Consider the following 16,593-nt stretch of genomic DNA (forward strand, 5'->3'; position numbering starts at 1 on the left):
GTCGAATCCTTCTGCCAGGAAGTTTCCGAATGGGTGGGGATCGGACTACGCACAACGAAGACCAATAAAGCGCTGGACACATGTACGATTTGTACACGCGATTCGCATGCGACTGATCGTTACGACTGTCACCACGACTAGTCGTACGCGTGAATTTGAGACACATGACCCGATGCGTGCATGCGATGCGTCGTCGGCGTCGCTCCGCCCACCGTTTTTGCTCCATGGTCAACTACGACTATCGCTGAGCTGAATTTGTAGATTCCGCGCGTTTAATCGCAAAAAATGGATAAAGCAGGCAATCGTGAAGCGTTTCCTGCCTTCGGAAACAGTTCGCGCACACGCCGGCCGCGCCTGCCAGCTCGGACACTCAGCGGCTCGAACCGGCGCAGACCACGGTAGCAACCGCTTGTCGCTGCTCTTCTGAATCAATCTGATCGTTAAAATGAAGTTCCACATGCGAGAAAGTAGGTGTTAGTGTGGTGAAAAATTGTGCTTGGGATTGTTATCAGGGCTTATTTTAAAAGCGGCGATCAGATATCTGCCGCGATGCAAGCGTATACGCTGACCGGCCCCCGCGGCGCGCGGCGGGCGGTGCGCCGACCGGTCGAGAGATGGCAATACCTGCGCGGAAGCATCGAAACAGGCTACGCAGATGTTCAACTACGACGATCGCTGAGCTGAATTTGTAGATTCGCGCGTTTGTTCGCAAGAAATTGATAAAGCAGGCAATCGCGAAGTGTTTTCTGCCTTCGGAAACAGTCCGCGCACACGCCGGTCGCGCCTGCCAGCTCGGCACACTCAGCGGCTCGAACCGGCGCAAACCACGGTTGCAACCGCGCTTGTCGCTGCTCTTCTGAATCAATCTGATCGCTAAAAAGAAGTAGCTTATGCGAGAAAAGGGATGATAGTGTGGTGAAAAGTTGTGTTACGGATTGTCATTCGCAGTTACACAGATAGCGGCGATCAAATATCCGCCAGGATGCTAAGCAAAGTTCCCAACACCCGAGCCGACCAGAGCAACGCACGCCGGTTGCGGGGGGTTGGGGCTCAGCGGGCTCTCATTGGCTGTGGCCTCACGACGATTGCAACGATGGCACGACTGCATCTGGCTTGCCAGACGCACGTCGTGAGCCTCCTCCGACCAGCGATCGACGCCAAAACAGGTCCTTACGATCAATCGTAACGATCAGTCGCATGCGAATCGCGTGTACCAGTCGTACATGTGTCCAGCGCTTAAGGGGCAATGGCAATGCATGCATTTATTCAGTATTATCGAAACAAGGAATTTACATCGGTCGAGTGGGCAGCAATGCGACAGGGCATAACGTAACTTGGTCAAGACGGGCACTAGTTAAAGCGGACTTTGTAGGAAGAAGTCAATTTCAATGAACGGGTGTTGCAAAACCTCCGTTGAGACGAGGGTGCCCGTGGCATTTGTCTTGCGCTCGTCGCTCCTGGGAAGTAGTTCTCAAGACTCCCGTCGTCTTTCATTGCTGCCAAGCGTTTTTGCCGCGACTCCCCAGGCAGCACAGAACTGTTCGGCCTAAAACAGGCCGGTGTACTTTGGCCGGTGATTTTCTGTCCGGCCGTTTTCCGGCAGCCATGTTCGGCCCATGTCCAAATGTGGGCCTTTTGGCCGCATACGGCCGTACTCCCATGGCTGTCCAACGGCGAGTGTCCGTCTGCCAGTCGACCGGCTTACGGTCATACGGCCAGATTCCAGCCGTAGGGCTCCGGCCATTCGAAAGCCACCCGTGTACGGCCGAAGTACGGCCGCCGGAGGACAGCCGAGATGCGGTCGTCGGACTCCAGCCGGACTAAAGCTACCGGAAATACGGCCGTGCTACGGGCATTGGAGTTCAGCCACAGTACGTTAACTGTACTGAGGCCGGTCACTGCATGTCGCGCAAGCAGATGACTCATTCGCGCAGTGCAGAAGCAGCTCAAACCCAGCATTTTGGGTCCAATGCAGCCACATCAAAGTGAGCTCGCGCGCAACCACCAGCCGTCAAGCTTTCAGCGCAGCCTTGCTTAATTACCAGCCTCAGTTGACAGCAAAATTCATTTATTAAACAGTGCTCACAAATTGTCGTTCCTTTAATTGCTGTGCCTCTTTTACTGCCGAACACAGAAAATATTCAGTTCTTTTGTAGAGCTTGAATAGATGTATTGTCCAGGTCCTGATATCCTCTGTGGGGCGGCTTACCTGTAATAAACGGGGAAAGAGGAGTGGGGGGGGGGGGGCGGCGGAGAGCGCATACTTTAGTGGGTTGAATTTCAGAGACATAAATTGCGCCGCTTTTAGCCAATTTCTTTTAGTGCAATATTCCGAACACTTTCCTGCTATGACTACATAAACTATTTTTATAACAGTTGCTTGACCAATTTCGCTGTATATAAAACCGGTGTGAATGCCTTTACGAAGCGTTTTGGTTCTCAACAAAACACTCAGGAGCATTGATATAACTCCTTCACCAAAAAGTATGTCCAGTTCTTGCCCATTTTTCTTGCCAAGACATTTTGTACTCGATCAACTTTTCTGATGATCTTGCGCAGGACTGATCCTAAGAAAGAGCGAACAGGTACTTTTATTTTCAATCTATTTAATGTTGTTTTCATGAGTATACGTCCACACCACTTAATAGTCCAAAAGAACTTAATTTTCTTCTAAATTCCTAATTTTCTTCTAAACTTCTAATTTTCTTCTAAAAATTCTGGACGCGTTGCGAGTGACGCCCTGCTTCAGGTGGCTGCAGTTGTATTCCTCTGTGTTCACGCAAGGAAGGCGTAAAATTTGAGTTACATAATTTGTTTCAAACCAATAACATAGCAATGGTAGCATGCATACAGGAAACCTTGCACACTCCAACGAATAGGGCAATAAATATTTTATTGGTCAAGGTTGAATGCGTAGGGTTCTCAACCCGTCGGAGGCAAACTTGCGCCTCTGGATGTTTATTTATTTATTTATTTGTTTATTTATTTATTTTTATTCATTTATTTATTCATTGTTTTATTTATTTATTTATTTATTTGATGCCTGCTTGCCTTTGCATGCATTACAGAAGGGAGATACATAACACTAAGCATTAACTATGAGACATAATAATAAAATAATTCTACAAAGCGCGCTGAAAATCGTCAATATAAACAGTTAATGCAATCATACGTGGAAGATAATTACACTGCAGTATTGATGTAAAATAAAATGAATCGCGCAAGGCGTCACCTTTAAAGGAAAGTTAATAATTTGCTTTAAGCTAGCGGTCCCACTTTGCGATATGTAGAATGGCGCTTGGACATACTTCTCCCCTTCTACTCCAGTTTTCGAATGATAGATATTACGAAAAAAGTTCAACCTGTGCTTTCGTCTGTGATCTTTCACGTCCTGCCATTTCAGTTTACTTTTACTTTCTCTCATGCTAAGTTGAGCGTGCCAATTACCTAATACGAATCGCACTGACATATTCTGTATGTTTTCGAGCGTATCAACCAGCTCTTTGGTGTAGGGATCCACGAAAACACATGCGTACTCCAAGATTGAGCGCACATGAGTGAAATACGGTTGTTCTTTTCAGTTACATGGAGGTTCACTGAAATTTCGTCTCAGAAAGCCAAAAACACATGCAGCCGTAACTTTTATGGTGTGAACCTGCCTATTTCACCTCTAACCACTCCCTAAATAAACTCCTAGGTATTTATATTCCTCGGCCGTTGTCACAGCAGCATAATTTACGGTATACGTATTCAATTGGAATGAAGGTTTTCTTGTAAACAGGCCATTAACACACTGTTTAACCTCCAAAAACGTTTCTGAATCAGCACACCAGGATGTTATTAAATTCGAATAAAGCTGCAGGTATACGGAATCACGTTCATTCGCTATAGTCCGGTAAACTACACAGTACTTTTGAACAAAGCTATAGGGCCAATAGTAATAACAATGCAAAAACCGATTCAATCAGTTCATAGGATGAAATGTACTACGCAGAAGGTGACATGGAACACCATCATTTGCTTTTCTGCAGTCCAAGACTGTACAGTCAGCCACTTTGAGCTTATCTATTGCAAGAGCCAAATCGTGCGTGAACTCAACAATCTGCGTTGAGCAAGAAAATCCTGACAAAATTCGTGTTTGCTAGGATGCTGGCGATTATGTTTAACCAAATGAGTCATATCCCAAGAGTAGCTAAGCTCACCTTCAAACATGGGAACAAAATTAACAGCTAGGCTTCGTCAGTGACAAGGCTCTGTTGTTATCGCAAATTTATAATATTTTTTTTTCTAAATAGGCAGTCGTAATATCCCATGAACTAACATAGTGCAAGGCATGAAGTTAATCCTACCAATGCACGAGCGAGTCTCTTCTACGTTTATCACAAACAACATAGTGCAAGATTGCTTGTCGCAGTTTAATTGTAAGCAGAATAACTTGCGCTTTTGCTCGCACTTGCCTTTCTTTGGTGGGGAGTCCTCGACATGGTGGCGGTTTAGCTCCTGCGTGGTGGCCGCTTGCTCGACGCCCTTGAAGGCCTGTTATTTTGGTGAACCATCTCCATCTCAGATCGGACATATCTGCCGGGTCGATGTCTCCAATGCTCTCCATTTCTTGAGGGGGCGAATAGCCTCGAGCTGATGCGTCGACGAAGCCGGCGGCAGAGGCGTGGTAGCGGCGATGACTGGCAAGGCTTAGCTCACCCGTCGGTATGGCACAGTCTTCTTGTGGCAATAAATGTCATTTCGATTTCCTAAAAGGTTCCCTGCTAATGTCCAGTGAGTCCTTGCACCTTGCCCGTTCACCGAGAACACTCATTACTGTTTGACAAACGATGTTCGTTCATTTAAAACGTAGAAACACGAAGCGGATGAAAAACGCGTCCCCGTCGTTCGGCTCCCTAACGGCTTTTTCTCCGCCCAGTAAAAAACCGGTCGGTCTCCTTCCAAACACGTCTGTGCATGAATTCTCGGCGCCCAGGCGCGTGCCGTTGTTCGGCAGTATGCCGTTTGCCGAAAAAATGACGTATAACCAGATACCTTACGCAGGCCGGTCTCCTCTTGAACACCGGTTGCCAAATATTCTGTGGCCATTCGCTTGCCGTAATTCGGCCGAGGACAGCTAACCGAATGCAAAACGTATATTCTGGGGCCGTACGTCGGCCGGTATCCTTCATAACACTGGTTGCCCGAAGAAAACTAATATTCTAGCGCCGGACGCGCGGTTCACCGTTGAAACAACGAATGCACGGCAGCCGCTCTCCGGCCGGTCTCCTTTCGAACACCAACTGCCGCAAGAATACGCATATTCTGTGGCCGGTCGCTTGCCGTGCTTCGGCCGATTACCGCTTCCCGAAGAAAAAACGGATGCCCTAAGGCCGTACTTCAGCCGTTCTCTTTCTCAACATCGGCAGCCGTAAGAGAACTGAATATCTGGCAGCCGGTTAGCTGCCGTTGTGCGTCCGGACACGGGCGGACGGAAAAATACCGAAGCGCTGGTTGCCGAATGTTGGCCTTTCAACGCATGATCAGTAGCTGCCAGAACCTGAATGCTGGCCGGACATGCCAGAAACGGCCATAGACGGGCCGGTCTTGGGGCACACTTTCTGTGCCGCCTGGGTCACGTCTTCGAGCCTCCCTACGGAGCACACATTCGTGGTCTGGCACGTGTTTTTCTGGCACGTCTTGAGCCCGTTCTACATGGTGCGTTTTTCGCCAGAGAATTCGGTGGAACGAACATTCGCATTTGCGAAGTTCGCAATGCCTTAAAATGTCATCTACATGGCTGGCGAACGTCGCGATTTTCGCTCTTCAGAAACACGTTGTTTGCAGACTGAATTAGGTCTGCCACAAGCAAGGCTTGCTGTGGTGTTAAAAATAAGTTTTATTGTACTTCCTTGGGAAGTTGTTTCAGATTGTTTTGCAGTAAATATGAGTTTATTAGCGGTTTCATTTAACAATCGCCAATTATTTTTCAATATATGCACACATAGCAGAGAACACAAACACAGCAAGCAACCCTGGGTTTGCTTGTTGTGCGTGCCTAGAACATTTTGGTGTACCTCGGACGGGACTTCTTCGGTTCTTATGTGCTTCTTCCGAACTGCTGTGATGTCCGCGATATGCGCGGACACCGATTAGTCATTCGTTGAAGACGGCGCGCGACATCGCGTTATGAACACGCGTACATTTGCGTTGGTGCGCCCGCGCTTACGCCGCGTGTATGCCAGCAACGCCATCTGGTTGCTAAGCGTGCAAATGGTGATGACGTGACGTGGCCGTGACGTTCACCTAGCTGTGTACCTATTGGCCGCAAGTTCCGGCCCCTCTACCGCCTCCACGCCGCACGAGCGACGTTCGCCGGGGATCCTGCTCGACCGTTCCAAACATTTGGAACTTTGTCGCAGCAACGAAAAAAGGTTGTTTGGCCGCACGAGCGGCGCCGCATCTACGAATTCGCAGGGAAAATCGCACCATGTAGAACGGGCGGTGCGATTTTCTCTGCCTGCGAATTCACAGATGTGGCGTCGCTCGTGCGGCGAAACGACCTTCTTTCGTTGCTGCGACAAAGTTCCAAATGTTTGGAACGGTCGAGCATTCCCCGCGAACGCCGCTCGTGCGGCTCTTGCGGCGTACAGGGGCCGGACGTGCGGCCAATAGGAACACAGCCAACACAGCTAGGTGAACCTCACGTCATCACCATCTGCACGCTTAGCAACCAGATGGCGTTGCTTGTATAGGCGCAGCGTAAGCGCGGGTGCACCGAAACAAACGCACGCGCGTTCACGACACGATGTCGCGGGCCGTTTTCATCGAATGCTTAATCGGTATCCGCCCAAGTGGCGGCTATCATAGCAGGAAATACCGCATTTACTCGCATAATGATCGCACTCGCGTAATGATCGCACTGGCGTAATGATCGCACCCTGAAGTTCTTCGTCAAAATATGGTTTTTTTTATTATTGCCCGCGCAATGATTGCACCCTGGACTTGCCGCAGCCATATGTCGTATGTGTGCCAAGTCTAGACGACGATGGTCGTGTTTACGTTAGCTTCCTCCTCTTTCAAAGGGGACATGGCTACGTTCTTGCCGCAGACTTGATGATATTAGCGATATAGCCAAGCGTGAGTTCATTATTGGTGCGGAAGAAACTCTCACTAAATGCACATAATGTACTCACAAAACATTTAAAGGAACGCGCTCGGCTTGCTGTGTCGGAAGCCGTGTCTTGATATCCCACACTGTGACCGCAGCAGCCTTTTATTGGTCGACCTGTTCTCACCTCACGGCAAACTCGCTCCGGCGCGTACCGTAATTGCCGGCGCGTTCAGTAATGAAAACACTGCATTTTGCATCACTCGGGCTCATTCGGTTGAGGTCAGTGGAGTTTTTATTGTGTTTTTATTTGTCATGTTTATCATGTTCATGAGACTTATCGTAAACATTCTGATGTGCAACTTGCGTTTTCTGCGCTGAAACTTTTACCCGAACAATTTAACTCGCGTAGTGATCGCACCTATAACTTTGCATCATATTTTTGGGGGAAAAAGTGCGATCATTACGCGAGTAAATACGGTAAGTATTGAAGAACCCAAGAGGAACCGGCCGTGGTAAACCGAGGTGGGCTAGGCGCGTACAACAGCGAGACCACGGTTGCTTGGTGTGTTTTCGTTTTCTGCGACGTGTGCGTATGTTGATGAATAATTGGCTATTGTATGAAACCGCAGATAAACTCATAATAATTGCAAGACAGTCTGGAACAACTTACCTAGAAAGTTAAATAAAACTTTTTTTTTCTTTTTAGGTCACAACTAGCTTAGCTCGCGGCAGAAGAGTAGAAACCACATACACTTTTTTTTTTAATTTTAGCAGACAATGGCAGATCCCAGTGAGTGCGGGATTGAACTTGCATACTAAAAGCAAAATTGTTCAGAAACGAGACACGGGTCACATCCGAGGCTTCACATCGTCTAGATGTCTTGCGATCCGCAGTTTGCATATCCAATACCAGCGCACTTTTTTTGTACACCTTATGGCATTTGCATCTTATGTTTTCAACGTTTCAAACAAACGGAAATCAATCGGAGCTTAGCCTGTGACGAAATGCTTTGTGCGGAGAAAGTTCTCTGCGATTAGCAAGCGAAAACTCTTCTTCACGACGCGTGCTCCAGAATACGCAATGCCCATTGATCTCTCCAAGAAGAAGAAAGTGGTGGAGCCGGCTTAATTTGGCTCCTAGGCGCGGGGGTTTTGTCGTTCTTCTTTCCCTGGTTTTTACTCTTTCGGTACCTTGCGGCCCCTGGAAACAGAACTCCCCGTGCCTACTCTTTTCGCTATAGGGGAGGATAATTCTGATATATTTATTGCCTATGTTCACCTTCGTACTCGTCTCATTCCTATGTTTTTTATAGCCCCTCCTGCTTGGCTCAAACTTTTGACCTGCAGTATCTGTAAATAAAATAAAAAAATTCCCCCCGAAAGAATGTATATTTTCGTTTTACGTTCAGCCACTACATTTCTTTCCGGTGGCGAGAACTGTCGCACTAGGAAACTATTCTAGGCTCGCAAGTTTTTTGTATTTTTATCTCTTTACGAGCAACTTGCTAAGGCAAAACATATTTATTTCAAAAGCAAAATTCTACTACATTCCTTTCCGGTGGCGAGAACTGTCGCACTAGGAAACTATTCTAGGCTCGCAAGTTTTTTGTATTTTTATCTCTTTACGAGCAACTTGCTAAGGCAAAACATATTTATTTCAAAAGCAAAATTCTAGTAGATTGTTTTCTGGTTATTTAAAGCGCTTCAACATGCATAGCTGCCCTGTTCCTTGCTTTCAAGCTGCCAAAAATACATAACATTCCTTTGTTGTTCACCTCAATGTCTTCCTTGGGCTCAGCATAGCCTGTTACAAAAAGTGTTTACATTTTCTCAAAACGCACACATACTACTTTTTTCGAAGTTGCCGAAAACTTCCTCAAGACAAAGAAGGAAGGCAATGGTGGCAATGATGGCTCCTATCACGGTGTGCGTTTTAAGCTCGGTTGTAACTCGCCATAAAAAGATGCCTCTTTTTCTGCATCAAACAAAAAACTGATGATTGTTATCAGTGGTGTCCCCGTTTACACGCAGGCTTCCATGAATGAACAGATCTGAAATAAACGCTCATAGTGAATTAAGTACAAGTTTTGAAAATTGTGGTCGCAGTAAAGCCAACCACTAGTCTGGCGGCAATTGAAAGCGAAGCGAAAACTTCGAGCATTACCGTTTTCATAAAGCCCCCATGAGCTTCCCTTTGTCACATAATCCGTAAGTGCACCGGCGGAGGGCGCATTCCCGCACCAGCGGTAAATATGTGAAAGTGCGGTACTTGAAGCTACAACAAAAATCTTTGCTCTCCTAAGTCCATTTTTTTGTTGCTGACCGCATGTAAACAGCAGCAGGTTGCTCCTCAAATCCTTTCATTTGGGGCCCTTTCCCACGGGCGGACACGGCTCCAAATGTTAGCAGCGGAAAACACTACATTAACTGTCCAGTTTCCACCCAGCAGTGAAAAATATTGCGACATGTGATATTGCAACGGGCTTCTTGGCAGCACTTCCAATCCAGTTTCCTGTCATCAAGGCTGTAAACGACGCAGGAAGCTTTTAGCCGGCACTGCGGGTGTCGTTCTTGAGTACCGACAGTATCACTAGCAGGGAACTTGGTTTTCCACACTCTGGGGACTACGTGTGTGCACTACATCCCAAGATCTGCACGAAGAAGATTTACTCCAACTCCTTTTTCAAAAATTATACGTGTGACGAAGCTAAAGCTGTTACTTCAGAACTCGGACTGGAACTCCAGCAGCTGAGCGCACCTGTGAAGTTGGCCACCTACTTAATTCAAATGTATACCTAAACGTGCACCTTCGCTATAACAGTCTTGTCAATGTGCGCATAATTGAGGTTGTACTTACATGTAGATCTTAAAATTGGCGGGATGATGAAATATCGCTTACTTATTTTTATTGTAAAGAGGGGCTCATCAAATTTCACAAATTTAGCCAACCAGTAAAACTTTCAGTCGTCAAAAAACCCCCAATGGGTAGACCGGTGTCACATTGTAAAACGACTGGCCCTAATTGTTTAAATAAATCGTGAACCATTCTGATCTGCAAAAGTGAATGACCAGTGAAGCATTTTAGCACAGGACATAAATGTCACACCAAATGTAATTTAAAGGAACATATTTTATGTAGTTTGGTAATGGACCGCAGTCATACCAGCGTACACGTGCACACTTTTGTTTCGACTATGCTGATAATTAGCCTAGACTAACTGCATACCTAAATCATGAGACGTGTAACTTAAAGGTCTAATCGGGTTCGGAACTTGAAAATGGTGCTTATGAGTACCTAATCCACTAAAGATGCATATCCAAGGGATGATAAGCTTCAGGTTCAAATCAGGTTTTCAACGGCGTGTGGCTTTGGTGGTGACCACGTGCTAATGGCACACCGCGGGGCTTTTATTTTGAAACACCTCACGCTTTAGATACACGTGGACTTCCAATAGTTTTCGTTCTGGAATATGAAAAATATACCTAACCTTAGCCATGCAAGCTTCGCTTCAAACATATTGTGGTTTCACAAATCATGTCAAATTATTGAATAAAGATAGTTCCTTGCGTTTACTGAAAATGCCCAGTAGCGCTCACGTACATTTAGTTCTCTAAAAAACTGTTTACTCTGTCGTACGATATTACCATCGTGAACGGGTAAAAAGAAAAGGTATCACGGTGTTACCAAACCCTAGACATTAATCTTACCATGAAGCCCGTGCGGACATAGAACATGTACTGTAGGGTTAGTCTAAAATCAAGCGCACACAGACTGAGACGAGTACATTTACACTAGCCACAGCCCGCAATACTCGATCGTCTTTGTCTTGAGCAAGACCCTGGTTAACTGGTTAAATGGCTTGGACATCATTGACATAACCAGTCATTTCGCCACTGCAGGCAGCTCCTTCATCGCTAATATTACCGTTTTTCTTTTCCAAATAGCCTACGCGACTCGAAATCAGACTAGGAATCAACAAATCGGACATTGCCGAAGTTCACAAAGGCGATGAATACCGTTAATACATTGCGTACTGCCTTAAAACCTACTTTTCCTTCACCCATTTAAGCGTATACAAAATATTCTCTGCAACATTAGAAAAGTAGTTAAGAATCAGCATGATTATTAGCTGTGTATGCAAAATTTTTGCTGTTCTATAATAAATGAACAGAATAGGGCGTACAGTATTAACGCACTCATTCACAATAAATTAAAAGAAACGTTTGAACCGCACACGATACTAAATTCCTGCTCTAATTAATTTACAAACAGTCAAAAATCCTTTCGCCCCAATTCATAAAGCGAAAATTACCCAATGCGCCCACATTCGGAAGGCCAACTTTTGTTATTTATTTTAATCAAAACGCAAGTAATTCTGGAATGTCATTGTTATTGTGATGTACCTTACCATTGGAGCTATAAAGAGAAGTTGTACACCCAGGGTGAATGTTTTTACCGCTTTATTGTGTTTACATTAAAGGATCGCGATGTGTCAACAATATGTTACACAGACGTCGCTCAACTGTAGAAGTATACCCGGTGCTAAATCAAAGCATAGCAAGCCGAAAAGGCGCCTACAGTTCTCTATGACATACCATGGTTAGCTCAAAAACTACTGACTTTGGGCGGATATTTTTGATACACTGATAAGCCTGCCACGTGCACTTCATCACCCGCTGTTTCCATATATTGCAGGTCGAGACCTTGACCTTCCTCTGGATACTCTTCGCCTGCATTGTGCTGGGAAACAGCGCTGTCCTTGCAGCGCTACCGAAGGGCCGCAAGTCCCGCATGAATTTTTTCATCATGCATCTCGCCATTGCAGGTTTGTGTGCACTTGAGTGCTCTGCATGTTTTACTAATTTCAAAGCCTCGACTTTTTGCTAAAGCGACCAACATATTCTACGTACCTCAGAGCCCAAATTGCAAGTTCTACAGTGCAGATAAATACACAAGACGGTCGGTCAGTGTTGTTTCTGCACTCAACCCACCATTCTCGTTTTGTGCAGACAATTTTTCAGCATGAAAGAACCAACTTCCTCCATAATCAACCATTAAATAAAGAGCAATTAGGCGGAGCACGCCGAGTAGCACCATGACGTATCTAAGGGTGATAAGCACCATTATGAAGAGAAGAAAATTCTACTTTTGCGTGTGTTCTTAACAGGTAACCTTTGCATGGCAGCCAGAAAGATAAACTAGCCATCTAGGTAGAGTCTTTAGCGAATCACACACCTCAAGGCAATTTCTACCATCGAGAACACAAGAGCCTTCTCATTGGGTAGGTGTGGTTAACAGGTCACCTTTTTATTGCATCCAGAAAACTAAGTTGACCGCCGTAATAACTATTTTAGATGATTAGCGTCACTCACATCATCGTTACCATCGTCAGTGACAATTTGAATTTACTAAGAATGAAGGATCCTTCCACACACCACTAGTCTGTCCTATCTTGCAGTTGTTTACTTTATGGTCGGCTGCAAGCTTTTATATTTCATACACCCATGCGATATATTGTTTTCCCATTGTTCTGCATTTGCCTTTTTGCACTCTTTCTTTCGCCCTCATCGTACACCGGCCGTCAGTACTACGCACTACATGCCCATCCTAGTTCCACTTCTGTCTCTAGACTTACTTTATTATCTTTGGGCCGATTACCGCCAGTTTCTGGTAAATCTAAATTTAAAGTTCTAAACCCAAATTACTAAAGGCTCTACAAATCAGATTTTTAAATGCAGAGCATTTCAGTAACTCACGATGTCACCCGCGTTGACGTCCGTAGTCGTAGTCCGCACGCGCACTGCGCATGCGCGTCGAGTCGAGGCGATAGCGAACACTCTCTCGCGAGGGGCATTGGATTGGATTCGATTGGATTGGCTTGGATTGGATTGGCTTGGGTTTGCTTGGCTTCGCTTGGATTGGATTAGATTTGGATTGGATTGGATTGGATTGGATTAAAGTGGATTGTGTTGGATTGTGTTGCGTCATAGCCGCGGTACGTTGCGTCATAGCCGCGGCAGACGCGCTGGGGCCGGCGCATGTGCAGTACTCTCTCTTCCGCGGTTTCCTCTCCTTCGGGCGCGCTGCGCACGTAACCGGTGTGCCGTTCTCCGGCGAAGCAACATCCGCGCTTGGCTCAAACACCTAGAGTCCACGCCGCTTTACAAGTACGCCAACGTCGTCGACTGGGACCGGCTTACGCAGTCCCCTCAACGTATATAAGCGGCGGAGCGCGCGTTCGGAATTCAGTCAAGGGCGTCTTTGCTTGGTTTTCGCTTGGCGTGACGCTTTGCTTGACTCGAGTAGATGCGACGCATGAGTTCCCCCCGTGGGAAGATGCGGGCGGCTTTTTGGCGTTTGTTTTAATAGGTACCTCTCCTGGAATATTCATGTTTCAAAGCAAAACACTTGGTTGGCTATAAAAAATCGCAAATCTAGTGCCTCCTTGGTTAAGGAGCAATGTATTATGCACTTTTATATTCTCAATTCTCATATTATCTGTTCTTCGCGGCCACTAAGACTGGTGGCAACTATCATAAGCTCTTGTTACTCTAGAAAAAAGCTTTACGTGCAATAAAAAGCATTCATTGCAAGCCGGTTGATCTGACCACTAACCTTCTATTTGAAAAATACACAATCCTAAAATCGAAGCAACTATACTGGTTTAGTCTGGCGCACCAACTTCACTGAAACAGTTTATATCCCCCGTGCATGAAAAACGGGAAACTAAATGCCATTTTTGTACACAAAGAACAACTGTACCAAAACCATGCACAAGTTATGGCAAACCGAGTATGCAATTTTAGGTGCCTGCAGCCCCCAACAGGTTTTTTTTTTCAGATCAAGTACGAGAAATTTCATTGAATTTTCGCAACATGTCTTTAAAAATATTTGGCAGAGTGCAATCCAGAACTTCCCTAAGGCCTGCGGGTTTCTTTGCGTCATGCTGATTTTTTATGCCCATAAATTCTCACGGGCCCGTTACACTCACGTGTGTATGGTCTCACACGTCTAGTCATAAACTTCCCTTGTGCATTCCGTAACTCGTCAATTTGTATTTTTTTGTGTGTACGATGTGTGCAAAGATGAACTCCAGTTTTGTCTTGGTGTATTACTGGCCTGTTCTACCTCTTTTACAGGGAAGCTGTTAGCGGCTTGTTGCTCGGAAAATTTCGTGCCGATGTAAGCGAAACACCCCAGTCTAACAACTGAAGGCAAACGCCAGACGTTTCTCAACTGTCAATTTGCCATACAGCATAAAGCTCAGTCTTCGTTTAAAAACCACAACACACGCATGAAAACCACACGCTGGATGACAAGGCCCCTGTGGACAATGACCCCCCCCCCCCATGGGTTGTGGTTAAAATTAGGCTTGTAGGGGCTCTCGAAAAGGAAGTTGACGACATTCGAAGCCCTCGTGTGAAGTGAAACTATCAACTTATTACAGTTCTTATACTCCGAGTTCAGGGGTCAGGCTAAGGATGACCTAGCAGTTCTTGCCCAAAGAGCCGAGCGCACGAGTCCGGCTTCAGCATGTGTAGTTCTTTCCAACAGCTTCGCTAGACCTCCACTTTCGCAGGGCAGGGTGGCCCTTTTTAAATACGTGATACCTAATCGCTTACAAACTGCTTTCAGGCAGTAAAGGGGTCCGAGAACTCGTAAGGCCTCATGACCTTTTATCTCGGCTTTCTCTGTCGCTCCAGACAGGAACAAATAGACTTCAAGCTTGAGCTAAGATGTCTGTCACCTATCCTTGTTTCCTGATTCACAAAGCTCTTCGCCTTCATTTCCAGGCTTTACTCTCATCAACGTTCTTTCTACTGCTTGTTAAGCTGGCCGAAATTATTTACGAGCTACCAAGACATCAAATTTCTGCCGCCTGATTACCCACCGGCACGACGAATTGGTTCCTTGTGACTATTTTCAGTGCTACTCAGTGCAGACAGCTTTTTATGGTTTGACCTCACCTGAACCCATGACAATTCTACGCCGGATGTTTTTCTGCTAGTTGGGATTAGCCGTGACGATTTGTTTAGGATGTTTATATTCCTCCCCTTCAAGTTTTAACGGAGGCAAAAGGTAACGGTTTCTGCGTGACTGTTAACTAATAATATTGATTTCGTCATGTTAATCATACTTCCACCTAGGCGATTTTGTGAAGCATTTTTTGCACTCTTTGATTTAATGAACAGGATAACATCACCTGGCAATGTCAAGTGTCGCAAAGGTTCTTAATTCACTTGTATTCCTGACTTTTCCTGTTTGAGCCTCCAGAATAAGCCCTCTAGACAGTTTATGAACAACGTTAGAGGGAAAATTTTGCATTGCACCACTCTTTTCTTGATGCGTAACTGTTTACACTTCTTGTAAGACATCATGCTGCCTGCAAAACAACTCTCTACACTTTGATGAGTTTTATGTAAGTCTTTGCTATTTCCTTTCCCTCCAATCCTCTGATACTGCAGTGGAGTCTACAGAATGATGCGAGTTTTTGTATCGCTATCATTTAAATGGGTTCATTACACTCCGCGGCGTTCTGTTACCTGGTGGACGACATGAATGTTATCGATCATTGAGTAGCCTCTGTTAACTCCATCCTCTTCTTTCCGTCGCTGAAAATGTACGGTTTCGCTGATGAGGAAATGGTTACCTCTTCCAAAAACATTTATACACCAGAGAGTAGGCTAATGGGCCAACATTATTGCCCTTTCCCGCATCCCGAATGTCTTAGTTTGTAATTGACTTTTTTTCTAAGGTGTGGTACCTATAGTATTCAGAGGCACCCTGAAAATACTTATTCGAGTTCTACCAGTACAAGGTGTCCTTCATCCCTACGATTTTCCACCGTTACTAAATTGCCTGAAGCAGTTTTTCTTCTCTTCACCACCCTAAGCACTTTTTTCCTCCTTTCTTTTACTATTGATGCTTCGAGAAGCAAGTTCTTTAGTGCTTCTACTGATCCAAAGTTGCTACGTACCACTAGGGCAGACTCTTCTACTTTCATTATCTTGTACTTGTTGTGCGCAATGTTACTTTTTTGGGCTCTGGTGCATAAATATTATATTTCCCAATAAAAGGCTTCAAAATTTTGTATGCTCTCTTCTTTTATCTACGTTCTTTTAAGTATTGCCATGAAGTTAGTACGAACGTTTAAAACCTCTTTTTTTGTACGCATTTCTGACAGCTCCACCAATTTGATTTTCTCCCTCGCTCTCGACAATGCTTTTGCAGAAATTCTTTTGTCTTGAAATAAGTTGAACAGTCGGAACAAATGGGCCTAAGACTAGAAAACACGAAATTCACGGGCGAGCGCTGATGCGTCTTTCTTGTTTTCTAGTCCACGCTCCAGTTTATTCGTTCTGTCCAATTTATTTCAAAACCATGAACCAATAACTCACACCAAATTCCTGGTAAGTTTCTTTTTCTTGGTTTCTTAATAATGTACTATTCGTGTCTTTTCCGTCGTTTTAACCATTACAACAGGTACTCCTGTATC

The 16,593-nt window shown here is 45.4% G+C and overlaps 1 protein-coding gene across 1 annotated transcript in view; it reads left to right on the plus strand.

Annotated features, from left to right (window-relative positions):
- Positions 1-16,593, plus strand: part of LOC144138825 (cardioacceleratory peptide receptor-like) — a 137,951-nt gene that overhangs the window by 59,208 nt on the left and 62,150 nt on the right. The window contains exon 2 of the mRNA XM_077671305.1: positions 11,793-11,922. Coding sequence (XP_077527431.1) covers positions 11,793-11,922 — 130 coding nt within the window. The remainder of the gene's footprint in view (positions 1-11,792; positions 11,923-16,593) is intronic.

This window comes from Haemaphysalis longicornis, unplaced genomic scaffold, assembly GCF_048455015.1.
Source record: "Haemaphysalis longicornis isolate Haplotype H1 unplaced genomic scaffold, Haemaphysalis longicornis Haplotype H1 scaffold_5, whole genome shotgun sequence".
Classification (NCBI taxonomy): domain Eukaryota; kingdom Metazoa; phylum Arthropoda; class Arachnida; order Ixodida; family Ixodidae; genus Haemaphysalis; species Haemaphysalis longicornis.